General features: G+C 37.5%; 4 protein-coding genes across 6 annotated transcripts in view; 2 read left to right on the top strand and 2 right to left on the bottom strand.

Annotated features, from left to right (window-relative positions):
* On the top strand, nt 121-9,096 carry LOC105168897 (flowering locus K homology domain). 2 transcript variants are annotated; one of them, XM_011089091.2, is made up of 7 exons: nt 121-276; nt 1,083-1,503; nt 4,102-4,354; nt 6,638-6,786; nt 6,883-7,161; nt 7,783-7,977; nt 8,606-9,096. In XM_011089091.2, the coding sequence occupies exons 2-7, from the start codon at nt 1,093-1,095 to the stop codon at nt 8,780-8,782; spliced, it is 1,464 nt and encodes a 487-aa protein (XP_011087393.1). In that variant the 5' UTR covers nt 121-276; nt 1,083-1,092; the 3' UTR covers nt 8,783-9,096. The 2 variants fall into 2 exon arrangements, with proteins under 2 accessions (XP_011087393.1, XP_011087394.1); XM_011089092.2 differs by having other exon boundaries at nt 130-276; nt 1,088-1,503.
* LOC110012456 lies at nt 9,276-10,976 on the bottom strand. The gene is made up of 2 exons (XM_020696222.1): nt 10,835-10,976; nt 9,276-10,747 (listed from the first exon to the last, which is right to left on the bottom strand). The coding sequence occupies exons 1-2, from the start codon at nt 10,871-10,873 to the stop codon at nt 10,334-10,336; spliced, it is 453 nt and encodes a 150-aa protein (XP_020551881.1). The 5' UTR covers nt 10,874-10,976; the 3' UTR covers nt 9,276-10,333.
* On the bottom strand, nt 11,032-14,402 carry LOC105168895. The gene is made up of 2 exons (XM_011089090.2): nt 14,034-14,402; nt 11,032-13,491 (listed from the first exon to the last, which is right to left on the bottom strand). Exon 2 carries the CDS (start codon nt 13,477-13,479, stop codon nt 11,284-11,286), a length of 2,196 nt encoding a protein of 731 aa, XP_011087392.1. The 5' UTR covers nt 13,480-13,491; nt 14,034-14,402; the 3' UTR covers nt 11,032-11,283.
* The window catches only part of LOC105168894 (myosin-binding protein 1), an 8,238-nt gene continuing 3,816 nt past the window's right edge, over nt 16,506-20,927 (top strand). The window contains exons 1-4 of one of the 2 annotated variants that reach the window (XM_011089088.2): nt 16,506-16,666; nt 17,069-17,110; nt 17,585-18,766; nt 19,253-20,857. In XM_011089088.2, the coding sequence (XP_011087390.1) occupies nt 17,671-18,766; nt 19,253-20,832 (2,676 nt within the window). In that variant the 5' untranslated portion in view covers nt 16,506-16,666; nt 17,069-17,110; nt 17,585-17,670 and the 3' untranslated portion in view covers nt 20,833-20,857. Of the gene's footprint in view, nt 16,667-16,720; nt 17,111-17,584; nt 18,767-19,252; nt 20,858-20,927 lie in introns of those variants that run through there. The other variant, XM_020696154.1, reaches the window with a different exon arrangement.

The following is a 20,927-nucleotide window of genomic DNA, read 5'->3' as shown; positions in this document are numbered from 1 at the left end:
TATGTCCAGAAAAGTAGGATTGGAAGAAAACTCACGTGCAATGAGGCCCTTAAAAGGCTTAAACCTTCTGTCTCCTCAGGCTGTCCAGAAAGCGAAACGATTGTTGATAAAATCGTGTCAGCACCTCTTTAACTCGTACGTTTCATTAGCAACTCTGTCATTTCTTTGTAATATTTCCTTGTACGTCCTGGAGCGCCTGTCATGATAAAACCCTACATTCATTTTACTCTAAAATCTCCCAATACTGCTCGCTCTCCGTATCTCTTCGTCATTCATGTAAGTACCCGTTTTCTTTCTGCACTACTGTATGATTTTCTGTTTAATTTGGTAAAGGCATTAGGAATGTTGTGTCTCTGCTTATTGGGCGCTGAATCTCGAGTTCAATTTCTTATTCTCTTTGAATTTATCGTCTCTGGGTTGGTTGAATCGCTTTCTCTTGTTTACTTCGTTACTTGAGCGTTTTTCTTGCTGTAGTTCTGAGGCGGTGTGCAATTCAGATTCAATGGGGTTTTATGCTTTATGTTTTTGTTTGGTCGGGGGGTGGGGTGGGGGTTGGTAAATTGGGTTTTGCTTTATTGGATTGGTTGGAGCCGAAAAAGGAAATGGAAGATTGATGCTAGAAGCTATGACCTTAGTTTAACTGTTTCTTATAGGCTACTGAAAAACATGATTTCTGTAAATTTTCTTGATGTGCACACACAACTTTGCTCATTCTTTATGTACGTCTGCGGGCAATACTACATGTCTGCCGACCATTATGCTACTGAATTAATGGTCTATTTAACAATCCTCCTGCAATTACTTCTTGGAGAGTAGCTACCTTTCCTTTACTTTTACTATAATATTCATGGTGCATGCTTTATGTGAAATGATTCAAAATTGAGAAGGAAATTTTGGTTCTTATCAGTCTTCAAATTAATTACTGCTACTTTTTGTTTCTTGGATCAGTATTTGGACTAATGGATATCACGTTATGAATACTCTTGCCTGAAAAATGCTAAAGGATCGGATAAAATTTGCAGCTTTTGGATTGTTACTTTATCCCATGGTTGTTTATGTTTTTTCAATTTTATACTTTCCAGTGCAGATCTCATGGCCGAACTTGATCAGAAATATGAAATTGAACAAGCTCATGAACATGAATACCAACCTGAACCTGAACCTGAACACGAACATGATCATGAACATGAACTTGAAAATGATCTTGTGCATGAACATGAACTTGAACATGTAAATGAACATGAGGAACACAATGAACCAGAAGATGGAATACCAGAGAACTCACATCCTGATGAAAAACAGGCCCATGGAGATGAACCAGTTGCTGGCGGTGGTGAAAAATGGCCAGGTTGGCCTGGTGAAAGTATTTTCAGGATGTTGGTGCCTGCACAGAAGGTTGGTAGTATAATAGGACGTAAAGGAGAGTATATAAAGAAAACATGTGAAGAGACTAGAGCTCGGATTAAGATTCTTGATGGTCCTCCTGGAACAAGAGAAAGAGCAGTAAGTAAATTTCTTGACATGGTTTGGCCTCTTGGTATCACATGTCTATACAGATTATTATGGTTTGATCTGGCAACAAGTTTTTCAGCATGTTTTTTTTTAGGGAAAAGTGCGAGGACTTTTTAGCATGTTTTTCCCCTTTGGAAGAGAGCGACTAGTTTTCAGCATGCCTTTTCCCTGAAGGAAATCTGTGATAATGTCAAATTTGTTATAAGTACATCATAACTTTATAAGATTTAGAGTATATAGAAGAAACTTGCAGACCTCTTGCTTCTTCAGTCTTCACTGATGTTCCCTTTGTGGGGTTTATGGAGATTATTTATTTTAATGCTTTTTGTTTATGTTCTTGTAAGTTTTAGTTAGAAGCGCATACTATGTGTTATTAGTCACGCATTGCCTAACTACAATGAAACGAACCTGGTATACTTATCTATGGAAATTAATATTAAGAGAATCCTTTTGAGTGTCTTGCAAATTGCACTGTGATATATTACGCATGTATGGATTTTTCTTTAATTCAGGGTGCCTTTATTTTGACACTTACGAGGGACAAGGATTGGTCTGTGACCTTTCTTGCGTCTTATTTCATATTTTGAGGGAGCACAGCTGCGCAGGGTATTGTTGAATGCATGCTTGTTTGTCTATTGAATAATTGAATCATGTAGGGAAGTCCTGCTCAAGTGTTTTAGGAAGACTGTGTCAGACATGACCTGGTAACAGACTGAGGTAGCTTAGAGTTTTAGACGCATGAGCAGTTTGGGCACTTAAAGAAGCAAGAATCTCTCAGACCTGGTGATATTCGTTAAGTCCTTGACTGAAACTTTACCCAGTTATGTTGCAGCTATGTAGTATGCTTAGATAATTGATACTAACTGCCTCATGTAGGAATAAGGTGCATATTTCTAGATCATGGAAATACAAGTAGAACGGCTGCTAATGTAAAATATTGAACAAATAGACATTGAAGAATCGATTGCTTGGAAACTTTGAAACCTATTTACTTAGGCGTATGGTAATATACTTAAATATTCAAAGATGTTATGCATTTATAAAAAGGAGTCTAAAAGAGATTGTCCATGGAGGGGTTTATAGTTGTTTGAAATGCTACTGCTGAAATTTATGATGTGAAGTGAGCCATACCTTTACTTCTCTTTTTAAGACACTTCTATCTGGACCGCCTTAAAAATATTTTGAACATGAGACAATGTAGAATTTCTCATAATTGTAAAATTTCTGCCTGAGGCTAGTCCTATAATAGCATCACCCTTTGCTAAAATAATTCCTGCAATGGGATGCTTGTGCAGCACGTAATAAGTGAGACTTTATAAGATCGATTTGTATCCCTTCTTTTGCGGCACGTTGAGCGCTCATGATGTCATTCCTTTATAAGACGATATTTGTCTTGGCATCCATAGCACAGTAACAGGATTTGCCTTTATATATGCAGGCAGTCAAAAGAAGATTTTCTTTATAACGACATAAATTTAGAGGAAAATGAGGCCCATAATGATTACCATGGGCCAATGTTGTATCTCTCTGAATTTGGAGGCAGTGCTTTGGTGATTCAGTAGGATTAAATAGCCCTTCTCTGAGAATGTTGTATAGGTTATATTAGCTGGCATTAGAAATTCTTTGAAGTATCTGCTATAAAGTTTCAGATCTACGGCATAACAGGTGAACTCATCATGGATGTAAAATTTGCGAAAATTAGGACTAACAAGCAGAATGAGGTTCATGCCCTTCTTCATCTCCTATACATTAATGTAACATGTGTTCTAAAATGGATGTTTGCTAGCCCAAAATTTTAATTTGAGTTGCAATAAGTGAATAAAGAGAACTCTGGTTGGTCACTCTACATGCTGAAGCACATGTTTGTCCAAACTCTTGCAGTTCGGTATTAGCTTTACTTATGCTCCTCTTCATCAAACTAACCACTTTATCCAGGGAATAGTGTAGTATTTTATTTCTCCTCAGTCCTGAACCAGGCTGAGAAACATTAATTGACGAAAACTCAGTTGAAGAACATAGTTACATTTGGAAGATAAAATGTACTGAACTCCATAATTAATTAAATGAAATATCCAGATATTTCTCTGCTGCCAGTTCACTGAGGATTGGCCTGTTGAGTTGCTGCTTAGCTGCCTATGCGATGGAGTATAACCTATGTTTTTCAAGACAATTCATTCTATTCCACTATGGTACAAGAGCTTAATATTCTGTGAACTACCATAACCCCAAGATTTGTTACAAGGTTCTCCATTTCAAATTCAATTTGTGGAAGAATTTATCTTCACCATTACTATAGCCACTAGGCCCATTACCGTAATAACACCCATACTTGGATAATGGTAGTTCAAATGGATTTCTTTCATCTCTGTCCCTTTTCGTTATGGTGAGACAAATTTGTACATTGTTTTGGTGTAGAAACCGTTTGTTTGGATTTCTTTTTGGTAGTCTGGATACTGTTCAGCTTCAGCCATTTGTTGTTGAGTGCTTAGAATACCATGCACTTTTTCTTTTTAGAAAATAGATTGGAAGTTTACTGTCTAAGACATTATCACTTCAAGTTTGTTGCTGATGTTAAACTTTTTCGGACAGGTTATGGTATCAGCCAAGGAAGAGCCTGATGCTCCTCTTCCTCCTGCTGTAGATGGTCTTCTCAGGGTTCACAAACGTGTTGTGGATGGACTGGAGAATGATTCTTCTCATCCTCCATCGGGTTTAGGAGGAAAGGTCTCGACAAGATTGCTTGTACCAGCTGCCCAAGCAGGAAGTTTGATTGGGAAACAGGGCACAACTGTCAAATCCATTCAAGAAGAGTCTAATTGCATTGTTAGAGTTCTTGGATCAGGTTCTTCTCTTTGCACCACCATCACCTGTATTGTGTTTGGGATACGAGATTATCTCTATGTTTCTCAGTTTCTCTTGCTAAATTACTTATCTTTGTTATCTGTTAGTGCCAAGTTGGTTTTTTCATAAGATTTTTCATGGATGCTGGGTCTGGTTTGCCGAATCACATTTTCTCTTTTTTGTTTCTTGTTTTAAATAAATATTGCATTTATGTATCTTTTGAATACATTGCATCTTCTTGAACTTGGAAGGAACCAGATCTGTCTATGTACGTTTATTTTTATCATCTGATTGGACATAGAAACACAAGATTTTGTGTTCAAATGGTGATCTTAATCATGATGGCTACTCTGTCACTATATTATAAGTTAAATCTGAATGTGTTGAACAGCTAACTCATGGACAAATATCATCCTTCAATGATAAAATACTTTAAATTTATCATCTCCTTTAAGTGATTCACACTATTAAAACTCAATTCTAATCTAACGCATGTAGTGGAAAAAAGAAAACAAGCTAAATAGAATTTCAGCTCTGGGCCATATTTTAGAGGTTTGTGGAATCCAACTGCTAAGGACATGGTCGAACTTGACTAGCATACCTGAGTGTGGGGCCCCAGAATTATTTATCCATATGGGATACATGCTGTCCTATTGCATATTTTAAAAGAATCTCAATCTGCAGAATGCAATCCTCTTCTCCAAAAGAGGAAATTGGATGGCATGTTTATATCTTGTTCAAAGTCTTGAGCACATTCGTTTGGTTGAACTTGGCATACTGTTAAATTGGATAAAGGCATCCAAAACTTAACATGTACTATTAATTATAGGTCCTTCGATATGGATGAGGTAAGAGTTTTTAGTTATTGGGGATTTTGGTGGCATTATTCAGAACTGTGGTATGGGATAATATGCGAACTGGTCCATAAAATGGCCTGGCTATACGACAAAGCTGGAGGAGGCAATCATTTTTTGTGAAACCTGTAAACCATAACCACCAGATCAATCAGTGAACTGATTGACCAGGTGCTTGATCATGGAAACCAGCCAGTTCTTGAGTTTGTTAATAACGTTCAGAAATTTGGCTAGTTCAGATTGGACTCAAAGTCTGCACACAAGATCAAGAGAGATACCAGTAGAGCAATGCCCAAATTTTCTGATATTTGTTTGAATTTGTAGCAATACATAAAGCAAACTTCCTAATTTTCTGTTTTCACTATATTCTTTTTCTCATTGACTGTCTTTTTCATAAATTGTGATCAGTTAACTCCTCAAATTCAGTATCACCTTTTGCTCACAATAAGAATTAGATATGACTTGTTTTAACAATGACTAACTCACTATTTTCTTGTCTCATAACCTTAATTATCTTTAAGGGATAATTACAATTACACCTCTCACAGAATTGCCATTCTACAGAAACCACCTGAGTGTTTGAATAGTTAGACTGACACTACTAGTGGGGCAGTGTAATGCAACATTACTAGTGGAGCACTTTAAGCTTAATTACTCAAACATTAGAGGTGGTATCTTTAACTTCTTTGTTGATTTTGTTGGTTGCTTGGCATAATTTTAGAACATACTATAACTTGCAAGTTTTATACGTATTTTTTGTTTTATATTAACTTTAATCTATGTATATACTAATTTTTATTTATGATATAATTTGGTTCAACCATGGTTTCAAAGTTTGAGAATTCCAGCTCTTGAAGTTCCTGTTAGCAAACTTAGTTGACCTTTATGCTTGAGCAATATCATTAACTTTTTGAATATCAATGCAGTTAACCTAGACTTATTTTGATGCCTTGATTGTTACCTGGCTATTTATGAATGATCCACCGTTTTTCATTAACTGTTTTCCATCTTTAACTTTCCAATTGAAAAATCATGAAGCTAGTCATAGTCCTTATCTTTCACGTGTATCATAAGTTTCTCAATTTCTAGTGCATTTTGTTAATTGGCAGAAATACACTATGTAAAATGTTTGGATTGTTACAATAATGCCTTAATGCATGTTCATGATGTATCACATGCTTTATACTAAAATGTTGGATCATTGCAATAGACCTACCTTTTATTGCCCCTGAAGACGACACTTTAACAGATGTAGAAGGGTAGCTGCTGCTTTTGCTGGTTGACACTTGACAGATATGCACTAATAGATGTAATTTTATCTGAGATCAGTAGAGTGGGTCTTTATGCAATATGTTGTAAATGTGATGGATGCTCGTGTCCTAGTTGTATCAGTAGTCTCATATAATCAATTGTTGGGCTAATCATTGCAGAAGACCTACCAGTTTTTGCCCTTCAAGATGATAGAGTTGTGGAGGTAGTAGGGGAGGCTGCAGGCATACATAAAGCTATTGAATTAATTGCTTCCCATCTGAGAAAATTTTTAGTTGATCGGAGCATAATATCAATAATTGAAATGCAAGTAAGCTTGCTTTTCTTATAAACCTATTTGTTGGTGAATTTTCTATTGTCGTTTGATTATACTTTCTAGAGCATACTCATTGACACTGTTTGTCAGATGCAAATGCCTAATTCACAGATGGAACACATGCCTCCCACCCAGCACTGGGGCCCACCTCCCCAGTCGTTTCCACCAAATGCACATGCAGGTCCTGGTTATGGAGCTAGCCCGCGTTTCATGCCTCCTTCTAGGCAGTTCGACAGTTATTATCCTCCTGCTGACATGCCGCCACCACAAGAAAAACAACCTCACCAAGGTATATCTGCCTATGGAAGGGAAGCACCAATGCCTGTGCATTCATCATCCAGTCAAGCAGCCCCTTCAGTAATCACTCAGGTTATTTGTTTCTTCTTGAATTTCGTGTTTATCTGTTTTGTGAATTAGAACTTGAAGAGTGGAACATGGGACCTTGCCCAAAAATATGATTCTTTGTGTTTTTTGCTTTTTGGGTCCTGTCTAATCATTGTTTTAGCAAAATATAATTGACTTTTCCCTAACTCAATGCCGAAGTTGGACTCATTTATCTATGGAGCTCGTTTTTCCTGATAAAAGCCTCAATCATATTGTTCCATAATGTGAAATCTAAAGTGACTTACTCTTTTCTTTTGGCTGTAACTGAGCTTGTTGTTAGGGTCAGAGCAGGCGAGCTGAAAAATTCTATATGAGGTCTTTCTTGCGTTGCTGCCTATTGCTTGAGAGAGCTTTGTCTCCAACTAATCAGTCATTATGTATTGATACTTTGTGTTTGGACTTCTTCCAATTAGATTTTGTCTTCTCATCCCAGTTTAGCTTGGTTGGTTGTCTTAAGTTTAAATCATTAATGTACAGAGACATCCCTAGCTCTTTTCAGATGGTTCTGTTGTTGGAAAGATACATGATTTGGTTATGGACAAAAGTCTAGGAAGTTACTATCATATGTGTATATTGATATTATAATTTGTGCTTGTATATTTTTAGGTGACGCAGCAAATGCAAATTCCGCTATCTTATGCTGATGCTGTAATTGGTACACAAGGTGCAAGTATAAGCTACATTCGACGGGTTAGTGGTGCTACAGTTACCATACAAGAAACAAGAGGAGTACCTGGTGAGATGACAGTTGAGATTAGTGGAACTGCTTCTCAAGTCCAAACTGCTCAGCAACTGATTCAGGTAACATTGTGAACCCTGAAGTTGTGGTTGATTATGTAAACCTTTAATGTCTTTCTCACGTATTTTATATTTATATACAAATTGATGGACATGTTATTCTCCTAGTTTGTATGTCTTTCACATTGATAATCTATAAGTCTATGGATTCGTATCTCTCTCTTTGTCTCTGTGTGTGTGTTTTCTCTTTTTTCTCTTTTTCTTTTTTTAAATTATTTCTAAATTGAAATATCTAGTATTTCAGGGCAATCGTTCAACGGTGCATTTTTTGTTTTGTCTAGACAACTACTTCATGAACATGTATTTAAATTTGTGTGACTCGTTAAGTTGTGCCAAAATGCCAAAATCCTCAACTGTTGCTGAACCTAGAACAAAACGAGTTGGAGTTGTACAATGTTGTCTTCTGTATTCTTCCCATCCTTTGGTGGTCACATATGTCCTATGAGAAAAGGGGGTCTTTTTATCATGGTGAGCCTTGCCTGAGTATTTCAAGTAAACACAGTCCGGCTACAACTTTGCCACATCACTTTCTTTGTTCTTTTGATGTATCATCATTTTGCCGAACAGCTTTGATGTGGTCATGGTAAAATAACTGATTATGGTATTATGCAAATGTCTTTCCTTTTGGCAGAATTTCATGGCTGAAGCTGGAGGCCCACCTCAGTCACAGCACGCCGCATCAGCTGATCAAGGATACAACTCTTACGGAGCTCATGGCTCCTTGTACACATCTCCTCCTTCAAATCCTAATCATGCTGGACAAACCGGTGGCTATGGCTCAGTTTACGGCAGCAGTTATGGTTATTGAGTTATGTACCATGTTATTTGTTGCAGTACTAGCTTGTCTAGACAGCTAAAATGTATGTCAATTGGCAGCAACGCACTTCTTTTCCCAAGGGATTTGAAAAGACATAGAAAGATAAACATCTTGTAGGTGCCAGGGTGAGAGCGGGCAAGCATATACCGTTGCTGTTTACCCATCGTGAAGCCTTTCTTTCTTAGTGGTAGAAACTATCTCCATGCACTCACATATATGTCCGCTTTGATACTCAAGAATTCTGTATTTCATGTTGTATTTGTTGTCTTTGTTACATTTCTTATTAGGAGTCTTTGCTTATTCTAGTATACTGCCCCAGTTCTGAGCAAATATGTGGACTTTTTGAATAAGATCTTTGGAAAGAATGATGAAGAGTGTTATTGACAATTATGTTTGAAAATAGGGTGCAGTAGAGGCTTTGAAAATTTGGTTGAAAAATCCCTGAAAATGGATTCGTCTTCTGAAGATATATATAGGAAATGTTAGCTTTACTGACTTTTGACTGAGCCTACAGACGTACGTACAAACTAATTTTCCTACCTTGGATGCAAGATTGCGTAGTCTTTTAGCGCTTCCAACACAGATTTCACTTAAAGCTGCCTGTTACTGGAAGTGCTCCTGGAGAGGTAGTAAAAACCGAGCTTCTGCTTAAGTAACTGAAATTATTTTTCTATTTTCTATTGAAATCTAAAGTCACCATCAATCTTTAATCCCAGTTTCAGCTGTTGAAAGTTCCTGTTGGCTTTACCCAAAGAGAAGAGGAACTAAATAAACACAAAGAACCACACAAGCGCTAATCAAAAGCACTCCATTACTAGTTCTAAAGTGAAGTAAGAAGCCGGGAGATACAGCATGAGCATATTGATCAGGAACTTGGTTCGATTTGGTGTTGCTCAAGTGGATGGCATAAATTTTTCTGGTCTGAAGAGATTATCCCTTGAAGTGTCTTGCACCTTACCTGTTACCTCATAGCTATCCTCATATAAAAGGTCTAATTGCCCTCACCTTACCTCTAGCCTCCTCGGCTACACGACAGTACAGTCGCTTGCTCTTTTAATAGATCCCTGCCCACACTGGTTTTGGTACAACACTTAACCGCCCCCATTTGATCCATTGGCTCTCAGTGCACCAGGTCCATCCAACAATCGCACCCCTTATCTGCTGGAACGTGTACTCAAGAATAGCCTACAGACTAGAGATTGTTAATCTATCAAGAATCGTCAGTGCGAATCTTACGCATCTGTCAGCACTAAGTGGCAAGATTAGAATACAGCAATTTTCCCAAGTAAATCTCAAGAACCAGCATTCTATAGTTGCTGAGAAACCAAAGGCGGTGAAGTGACGAGCCAATATGCACTTCTGCAATTGAACAAGGCCTCTACATGACCTGGCTTGTATATCCATGTCCAAACCAGTGAACGAGTTATATCGTACTGATTCCCATCACTGATTGCAGTTGGAGGTTGGCCATGCATCTGTCAGCACTGAGTGGCAAGATTAGAATACAGCAATTTTCCCAAGTAAATCTCAAGAACCTGCATTCTATAGTTGCTGAGAAACCAAAGGCAGCGAAGTGACGAGCCAATATGCACTTCTGCAATTGAACAAGGCCTCTACATGACCTGGCTTGTATATCCATGTCCAAACCAGTGAATGAGTTATATCGTACTGATTCCCCATCACTGATTGCAGTTGGGGGTTGGCCATGCATCTGTCAGCACTAAGTGGCAAGACTAGAATACAGCAATTTTCCCAAGTAAATCTCAAGAACCTGCATTCTATAGCTGCTGAGAAACCAAAGGCAGCAAAGTGATGAGCCAATATGCACTTCTGCAATTGAACAAGGCCTCTACATGACCCGGCTTGTATATCCATGTCCAAACCAGTGAACGAGTTATACCGTACTGATTCCCCATCACTGATTGCAGTTGGGGGTTGGCCAGCCTCTACAGTCAGCTGCATATAGAGCGTGCAAAATTTCCCTGTGCAGGTGAGGAATTCAATTCACACAACTAATTATATTACAAGATTGCTTATACTTACCTTGTAATGGAAGCTCATCTCATAAGTGTGAAAAATCATCGTTGCCAAGTCTTCACAGAGTCACCTGCCCCCCTAAATGGCTTGGTGAAATAGCTCCCTTGATCTCACAACTTCAATCTAGCACAAGAAACCCCAAAACTCATAATATCCAAACATTCAATAATGATGATGGTAACAGTTCAGGAACTAATAAGAAATAAAATAATCTGCAAAATCATTAGAGACTGCCAAGAGAATACCATAAGGTCGCATCCCTTCATTTACATGGCACTAAAATCAAATACTGAACACGATACATAAGAAACATAGTGATCTTATCTGGCATCAAGGACAACAATTTGCAACCTGAACTAATAATAAATCCTTTAACAATAAACAGGTCTAAGAAAAATCTCTAGAGAGGTCTTAGCTTAACTTTATTTCATTGAATAACTATCCAGAATGAGCTCTCATATTGGTGCTGCACATGTTGTTCTGAAGTGTCCTGTCTGATTGCAACGGCTACAATGTACAACTCTCTTCACACGACCACGATCTTCTGCTCTAACACGCTTTTTCCTTGGTCGGCCAGGAGGACGCAGTGACTTAGGTGGATTAATAACCATTTCGACAGCTTTGCTGACACTGGGATCTCCATCAGATAACTCCTTCCACAGCGTTTTATCGGGAATAGGATGTATAGTCTGCGAGTATGTCTTACGATAAGTAGCAACAGTAAAGCAGCTCTCGGTGAATCTATGGACATTCTGCCTGCATGAGAGTAGAGCAGCAACAGCATGCGCGCAGGGTAGACCATACAGCTGCCATCCCCGACAAAGACAGCAGCGATTCCGGATATCAACAATGTTTGTCCCCTCGTGAGATATTACCTCAAATTCAGCTTCATTAGCACGAAGAACCTGGTATGTACGTGCACGCTCAAGAGCCTCGGCAACTCGCCTCTCTGCAGTAGGTACAAGAATGGATGTCCACTGCATACTAGTTTCTCGACGTTCATTGAACCAAGTCATGAGCTGCCTCCGGATGCATTCCATCATTTGAATTATTGGAAGACCTGAGGCCTCCAAAATCCAAGTATTTAAAGATTCCACTATATTAGCCGTCAAGTGTCCAAATCTTGTTCCCTCAAAATAAGCTGTAGCCCATAAACGAGGCGGAATCCGGCGAATCCAGTATGCGGCATCTTGAGATATCTCCTCAATCTCGAGAATTTTGGCTTCAAATTCAATAACTGTAAGAGCATGGGCAGCGTCCCACAAAAGGTTAACGAGCATTGTATTGTTAAATTCTTTGCGAAAGCTTTCACTCAAATGACGCATGCAAAAACCATGGAAAGCAGTGGGGAAATTGGCTTCCACACCATCCACAATGCCCTTTTGCCTATCTGACAGTATTGTAAGCCTTGGCATGTTCTCAGTATTGACCTCAAGAAGGTTATGAAGCTCCGAGAGAAACCACATCCAGTTATCATCATTCTCCTCATCAACAACACCAAAGGCCAAAGGGAAAAGGCCGCCGTCCCCATCAAAACCAGTAGCCAGAAGCAATGTACCTAAATATTTACTCTTCAAGAATGTCCTGTCAAGCCCAAGAAGAGGACGGCAGGCATTTAGGAAACCATATATTGATGCCTGGAATGAAATGAAGAGACGCTGAAAGCAGTTGTCTGCAGGATTTCCATAGACAGATGCAATACTTCCTGGGTTAGTCCGTTTTACTTGCTCGCAGTACTGTGGGAGGAGACGATAGCCTTCTTCAAAGGATCCTCGCATGGCAGCCATGATCCTTTCCTTTCCACGCCAAGCCTGCTTGTAGGATAATGTGATACCATGAACTCTATGAATTTCTTCCAGTATCTCTTTCGGCTTGTAATTAGGGTTCTCCCGGAGCCGTTGCTCTACGGAATTGGCAACCCACTGCACTGAGGCCTGCTGATGCCCAAGATGGGCAATTCCACCACATGTATGGTTATCATTGATGGTCCTGATTGTGAAAGTGGGTACACCAGGAAGCTTTGCAGCATGAATACGCCACGGGCACCCCTCACTGGCACATTTCGCAGTAAAGCGAGTTTTATCTGATTTTATGGTCTGCATTTCAAAGTGCAGGGCAATAGCTGTATCCCTCAAAGCCCTCCTACAAGCTTTGACATCAGGGAATTCTTGCCCCACATGAAGCTCATAGTTAGGGCTTATAGCAAGAGTTCGCTGCTGGAGGACATGAGAGGGAGTAACTATAAGAGCCTGGTGAAGACTCATATCATGCACTGAGTCTATACCCATGTCCTCGTGCTGGATCACCGCTAATTCCATATTCTCATCAAGTTCTTGGGTCTCAGAGACTGCCAATTCATTGTGATCAGACATATCTAACTCACTGCTCCCTCCATGTAAATGCACATCTTGGACTTCGTGCTCAGGTTTCTCCTCCATCGTTAACCTATTCCCCTGTTCATATTCATGATCATCATCGCCCTGGTTGTCGTGACCCTGCCCCAATCTGGCTTCTTGCTCATGAGGCTGTCCCATTTCCAACCCGTGGGTTTGAGCAATAGCCATGCTATGATTACGGTTTAGCACTACAGGCTGGCTATGACCAAGAGCTCCACTATTATTTTGTCCAAGCAGCACATCATGGTTTGCCATTTTTCCTTAGGCCTGCATTATTCATGATATTTCACTATCAAGTTTTAGGAAATAATTTAAAAAATTATATTCCAAGCAATTAGTAACACATCTAACAGGGTAAGTCAAACATTAAAGTGACCAGTTATATTTCATTTGCTTCAGCCAACTACACAAGTCCAGCTACCAAAATTCAATAGAATTTCATGGCAAAATATGAACATATAACAATACAGCATCCGATTACTCCTCGGGATATTGTGAAGCCAAAAATCCAGCCAGAATCACGACAAAATCACAAACACAAAAAATATTCCATGCAACAATAACCCCCCCCCCCCCCCCCCACACACACATTCTACTACTGTAAGCACCAAATAGTAAATAAAGCAGATGTCCTCCATCCAGATAAATCCGTTCCATCACAAACCTCCCACTCAAACTCACAACAAAAGGAGAAACCAGCTAAAATTGAAACAAAAAACTCATCAGAATTTCATCCAGAGAACCAGAAAACAAAAGGGATGGATTAAAATCCCAGTATAAGTAACTAAAGAATAAAACTGAAACAGTACCTGAACAAACAACACGAAGCAAGAAAAAGCCAATTTTATGACATCAAGCTAGAGTCTTTCATAGAGCAGTGCCAAAACCCAGCTGCCAGAACACTCCCAGTACAAGAATCTGACAAACCCAACAAACGATCCGCCACAGATTACATACAGAAACAACCAAAATTCAGAAGCGTCAATGAAAAGAAAACAAATCACGCTTCGTCCCAGGGGTGTATAATAACAATAATTTGAAAGTGGCGGGTAAAGGGATAGAGGAAGGAGAGAAATGGGAAATTGGGGAAAAGAGAGAAGGTAGAAGGAAGGGCAGAAGAGGGTGTTGCGAAGGCTGGGAGCCGCTACCAATGCTGTGGGAGATGGGTATTTAGGTCAAAACTTGTCCGATCTTTTTTTCTTGCAATTTTGTACTTTACCCTATTACCCCTTTTTCATTATTCCTCCTCCTTTTTTCCTTTTTTCTTTTTCATTTTTCTTTTTCCGCCTTATTATACGTACATATATACATGTATATTTGTATACCTGCATAATATAATATCATATTTAATTGAATGAATTACAAAGTATGATTACTTTTAAAATGACCATTTTTAAGTTATTTATATATTAATATTGTAACTTGTGAATAATTACAAAAGTTAAAAAGACCTCTCAATAATTATTGAAATATTATTTTTACAATATTAATTCTTGTGGAATAGTTCCTTTTCTTTTCTGCATTTATATGTAAGAGAAGGTTAAAATATACATTCCATAAATTAAAAAAAATAAAGCAAATGTATATTTTTTAAAAAAAAAGTTATAAAAATATGGTAAAAATTTTACTTTTTGAAATTAATAACTAATCAAAACTCAAATATTTTACAAAAATATAAAAGAACGAAGTAATATTTTTTATTATATATATTGTTATTAAATTATTATAGTTTGACGTACATTCATTTAAGCATGCATATATTTTATAAGTAAAAACAAAATCAAATTGAAAAATATGGTTTTCATCTTATTTTGTGAAAAAAGTAAAGCAAGTTGAAATGAAGAAATCTTTTAATTCTATCTTAAATTAACCGATAGAATAATGTATTCCACCTCTCAGGTGGGACACATTACCCATAAATTAGAATTGCTAAGATCGGGCCAGATATTAATATTTAGTTCTAATACTCTGAAACAAACGTGTGATTAGGCATAATAATAAATAATTTTATTATGTCTGACCACACCAATCAAACGAGACCTTAAAGTGTTTAGATAATTAAGAAGTCAAAGCTTATAAGATGTTGCCGATGAGGCCTAACTCATTTGGCGAAGTTGAGACTCCATAATTCTAAATTGTGGGTTTAAACCCCACCAATGTGTAGGATATTCAAGTTGGTCTAGTTATACTTTAATATGTGTTGATTAAATATAATATATGATATTGATGAATAGTATTTGATTCTTATTATTATTATTGGTATTTGTTAAATATTGATGTTTGTAATAGTAATTTATTGCTATTTACTTAAAAAATTGCTTATAAAATGTTATAATATTTAATACAATAAATTCTTCATATTATAATAACCATTGAAAAAAATCATAAAACTATTAGAATTTTAAATCATATACTTTAAAATGAAATGATAATTTTAAATCATATAAAAGAAGATGGGTTCAGCTTAATTTTCTTTTAAATAATTTATAGATCTTGACTATTTTATTTTAAAATTTTATAAATTTTTCAAAAAAATATATATATATACATATACCAACCACTTTATAACATTATATAAATTTTCAAATACTTTTTAAGATATTTGGGAAAGTTTAAAAACTCATCGAAACACCCTATATGAGTTATGAAATCTGCAGTTGTTAGGCCAAAACCCTCGTGGTTTAATGGCACGTGCCATGTTTGTATAAATCTTACAATAATTAAATGTTATTGACCAGCTGGATAGAAATATTCTGTAAAAGATAGTTATTTTTTATTTTTATTATATAATAAATTTTGAAATAAATTATAGAGTTACATACGAAGGCCTTTTAGAGGTAGGAAATTTTGCTCCATGATATTTTAATTGATCCAATCTGAGTATATCTCAACTTTTGTAAAATGCTTTCCCTATGATAGTCATCGCGATTTTGAAATAGTTTAGGTTATGCATATAGTCCCCCTAAATTGAAAATTTATACGTATTTGGCGGAACATGTTAAAAAGATCAAAATTTTATATTTTATTGGTTTCTCTTTTCAGCTTTTTTTTTTTTTTAATACAGATTGTATATTCAAATTTTAAATTTTATTTTTTGTTGGTCTTATGCGATAGAATAAATTAAAATAAATAGATTAATAATATTAAAAAAAATTATAATTGAAGCAGACGTATGGAGTTTTTCACCACGAGTTTCCCTCCACAATTAATGCTAATTGAGCCATTTAAAAACGTTTGTTAGCTCTCAGGTACCAAATTGTTCTTTGCTATTCATTTCTCAATTTCCTATTTTTGTGCCCTAATTTTTTGTGTTATAGAGTTCTATTTCTATTATCCTTTCACCCTTTCCCCCTGGGGATCATTTCTTACAATACCAGCGATAAAAGGTAAAAACTGAAGGTGGCTTCCTCGGGTGATTCAAGTGTTCATCCGAAAACTACAGGTAAAAAGAACAAACCTATGATCCGATTTGCTGAAAGGCTTTTGCTTTTTGAGGGGAAGGGGGTGGGGTGGCGGGTGGCCACCTTTCGGCTCTATAATGCCAACTTTGTCACATTTCCAGAGTCATCAGTCAGCAGACTCTCTTTGGTCATACTGTCGGCTTCTCCTCTCCAACTTGTCTTTTTCCCATTATCTTAATCATTTTCCAACCAATCTCGTCCCTGATACATCTCTGTTGGAATTTTTCAAAGACTTAACTGTTACATCACCATCACCATAACATACACTTATATGTATTTGTATATATAGAGTGGGGACAGGAATATATCTGGGTTTCTTGTCTTTCTTTTCTTGGTTTGAATCCTGCTCATTTTGGTGTCTTTATTTTGCTCTATTTTGTCAGCGATCCATGTTCGGTGAAGCTGCTGATTTTCTTGGAGATCAGGTTTGATTCTATGCTGTTCTCCCGTTTTTTTCTTTTCATTGTTCGGAACTTTTGATTCTTTTTGGATATTGATGGTTTGTTCATACTTTCATGTGTATTTGGATTGCAATAAGAGTAACGTATGGACGAGTGTTGGTAATTTGAATGCAATAATTCTGTGATGGCATGACTATTTTGTTAAGGTTGACTCATTGTTTGCGTCATTGCTTTCTCGTTGTGCGTTAATCAGATGCTTGTTGGCTATTTCCTGAGGATGTAATGAATGCCTATTCTTTATGTTTTCAGTTTGCGGAGAATTCTGGTGTTTGACACCATGAGATTCATAGTTCAAGTAGAATCATGTATGCAGTTACTCGTTTTATGCTTAAAAATGTGCTTCAATCGATTTATGTTATCTTTCCTGTGTTATGCTGCTGGAGAAATCTGGTAGTCTGAATTTTTTCTAACATGCGTTTTTTATTTCTGTGGTTACAGTACTGGATTATCCTTTGTACCATCGGGGATATTGCATGCCTGTTTCATTGGAGTGATCAACCTCTCGCCCTGGAGTTTCAGGTCAAATGGATTCAAAGCAGAGTCCAGCCAATGAATCTGGGCAAAGAGTTTCTCTCAGTATTGCCTCACTTTTAGTTTCAGCAGTTCTCGAATGGATGCTGATTTTTTTGCTTTTTATTGATGCTAATTTCTCCTACTTGGTTACAAGGTTTGCTCGTTATTGCCAATTGCAAATTCCATGTTTGCTATGCTCAAGACTAGATCATGTCCTGGGCAGTGAAAGATCTGGCTTTTACTGGGATTTAATCTGCCACAGGCACAAGTTAAAGATCTCTTCTTTAGTTCTTTGTAAACTCCATGATAACCTTGTTGATGTTCATGGGACCTGTGAAAGTTGCTTGTTCTCATTCGCCACAGTAAACAAGTCAAATGCTGAAACTTACAGATTATTAGTTGGCAAACTGGGGGCTGAGCCTTACTGTGGCCTAGCTGAAGGTGCTACATCTGATGAACATAACAATGGTTCTTCTGGCACAAGAATATGTGCATGTTGCAATGAGCAATGGGTTTCCAGAACATATACTGAAAACTTGTTCCAGAGCAAATCAATTGACAGTGAGGGAGCTGAGCTTGATCCATGTGTTATGTCTAAATATAATGTGGATGAGGTGCAGGAGATAACGGAAAGATCATATCAATTAGGGCAAAAGTGGAACAAGGATGCTGACCTGCTGCCACACGTAGAATATACAAAGGTCAAGGTCACTTCTGATACGGAATCAGAAGGTCCTTTTTGGGATAATGAAAATGAAAATGAGAATGCACTTATTTGTGAAACGGAGATTTCAGCGGAAGATTCACCAGATGATTATGTATCTGTGGAACCTCAAATTATTGCTTTTGCTGATTGTCCAGCTTCAGAGAAGTCAATAGATCCAGTTCAACCAACTGAGTTTTCACTTACTGAGTCAGGGGACCCTACTAATTCCAGACATAATGTAGAACCTGAGGCACCAGTTGGGCATGGGTTAGAGGAACTTAACCGGAGGCAGCTTGACCATAAGAATGGTGTCAGTGAACCATCTGAACTCATATCTTCTTCGGAAGCACTACCATCTCCCAATATTAGTGGGACTCATTATTATGAATCAAAAGAGACCAGTAAGTCAAATTTGTATTACATTTTTCACTGTGTCCATGACCATATATTGGATTTCTTTTACATTCAAGCATTGGTGACAGTTTGGTGGTCCCAAAGTATCTATTTTCTAAAATGCATTCATGCTTTCATGAGAAGTCAAGCCTCCTGGTAAGCAAACATGGAGAAAACAGAAGAGTATGTACATGGATGCCTTTTGCCATTCAGCATATTGTTCCTGCAATTAATTACTGAACATATTCAATTATTTGTATCATAAACATATATTTGACTCATAAAATCAATTATAACAAGTTCCACGAATTTGTTGACTTGCAATTGTGGTTGATCTGTTGGCTTTTTTAGACCTGATACCTTTTGAATACATGAGTTGATTACGAACAATAGTTGGACACTTCCTTTTCTTCTAATCATTTTTCTTTTGAATCTGAAACCTTTGGGTTTAATTGTTTTGCCTTATCTAATTACCTCTTTGTTATTTATTTTAGATGATACAAGCCCCACTCAGATGGAGAAAGTAGTCCATGCTGAATGCGGGGAAGCTTCTAATCTGGCAAGTGACTCTGCTGGCACAGCTGAGCTATGGAAAGAAGTGGCTACAGAACATGAAGGCACTCTTAGAATTGGAAGAGAGCTTATTCCAGCAGATGAAATTCAAATGGATTTGAGACCTAATAAAAATGATAGTTTACAAATCTCTGAGTCTTTGGATCTTGGTGCTGCCTATAAATTAGCTCTTGGAATTAGGGGAAGACAGTTGTCTGGAAGACTCTTAGAACAACAACGGTCTATGAAGGAGTCTCTGAGAGCAAGTGAAGATTTGAAGCTCTTGCTATCACAAATATCTTCTCGAGGAATTGAAGTACCATTAAATGATATGAGTCCCAGGGTGTCTGCAAATAGTGAAGATTTTAAAGCTATGGATGCTTCTATTGCCACAGGGATTCAAATAATTCAAAGAAGGATCTCGCTTGAGAGAAATGATTCCACCTTATCTCTTGATGGGAGCACTATTAGTGAAATTGAAGGTGAAAGTGTGGAAGATCGTTTGAGACGACAGGTGGAGCATGACAAGAAAATAATGTCTACTTTGTATAAAGAATTAGAAGAAGAGAGAAATGCATCTGCAATTGCTGCTAATCAATCAATGGCCATGATTACTAGATTGCAAGAAGAGAAAGCGGCCCTCCATATGGAAGCCCTTCAGTGCCTAAGAATGATGGATGAACAAGCTGAGCATGATGATGAAGCACTGCAGCAAGCTAACGACCTGCTTACAGATAAGGAGAAACAGATTCAAGATCTTGAGTATGAGCTTGAGTTGTACAAGAACCAATTTGGAGATATATCTTTGCCCAATACCTGCGTCAAGCCAAGGCCTGAATCTGATGCAGGTGTATTGAAGGTGCACAAAATAGAAGCAAATTGTGAAAGTAATATGACTGCATTCAGCAACTCAGATAATGACAAACCTGATATTAGTAACAAAATTGATGGAGCATCAAAGACATTAGATAGGGAAATGGCTAGTGAACGGATCTCCTTGCCACAGTTTGAAGATGAAAAGGGATTCATTTTACAATGTTTGAGAAAGCTGGAAGAAAAGCTATATATGTTTGCCAAACATGATATCTATTCTGACATGATAGATGACGCTTCTTCAACAGGGAAGGTACTCAAGGCAAGTGCTCCTGAACAGCTTGATTCTGTGGGGGTTTCTCAAGAAAATGGCAGAAAAAAAAACAATAATCTACCAACGGATGGAGTCGTGCACAAGGAAACTCCATCTAAGGATCTATGTGGAAATGAGGATGAAAGTGAAGGATATGGTGAATTCAAGTCTGGCCAACATGCCAACAAAGATGCTGAGTTAGATGCACTTAGACATGAGCTTTCTGTTATGAACAACAGACTGGAAGCGCTGGAAGCAGAGAAAAACGTTATTGAGTGTTCGATTAACTCACTTGAGAAGGGAAGTGAAGGATTTGAATTAATCCGAGAAATAGCTGTTTGGCTACAAGAGTTACATTCGGTTCACATTAGAACACGAAGTGAAGATTTAACATGAAACTTCGGGTCTCAATACTTTTATGGTAAGCTCTAAATACTACTTTAACATGGAGATCTAGTTTTCATCGGTTCTTACCCTTTTTTTAACACAAT

Source organism: Sesamum indicum, linkage group LG8, assembly GCF_000512975.1.
Source record: "Sesamum indicum cultivar Zhongzhi No. 13 linkage group LG8, S_indicum_v1.0, whole genome shotgun sequence".
Classification (NCBI taxonomy): domain Eukaryota; kingdom Viridiplantae; phylum Streptophyta; class Magnoliopsida; order Lamiales; family Pedaliaceae; genus Sesamum; species Sesamum indicum.
The sequence above is the reverse complement of the archived record's forward strand: the minus strand, read 5'-3'. Positions and strand labels throughout refer to the sequence as shown.

Bases quoted from the DNA above. Each gene is read 5' to 3' on its own strand.
- LOC110012456 (XM_020696222.1), bottom strand. From the start codon at position 10,873: ATGATTTTTCACACTTATGAGATGAGCTTCCATTACAAG. The intron at 10,748-10,834 runs GTAAGTATAAGC...CTCTATATGCAG, and splicing joins AGATGAGCTTCCATTACAAG to CTGACTGTAGAGGCTGGCCA.
- LOC105168897 (XM_011089091.2), top strand. From the start codon at position 1,093: ATGGCCGAACTTGATCAGAAATATGAAATTGAACAAGCTCATGAACAT. The intron at 4,355-6,637 runs GTTCTTCTCTTT...TAATCATTGCAG, and splicing joins TGTTAGAGTTCTTGGATCAG to AAGACCTACCAGTTTTTGCC. The intron at 6,787-6,882 runs GTAAGCTTGCTT...ACTGTTTGTCAG, and splicing joins TATCAATAATTGAAATGCAA to ATGCAAATGCCTAATTCACA.
- LOC105168895 (XM_011089090.2), bottom strand. From the start codon at position 13,479: ATGGCAAACCATGATGTGCTGCTTGGACAAAATAATAGTGGAGCTCTT.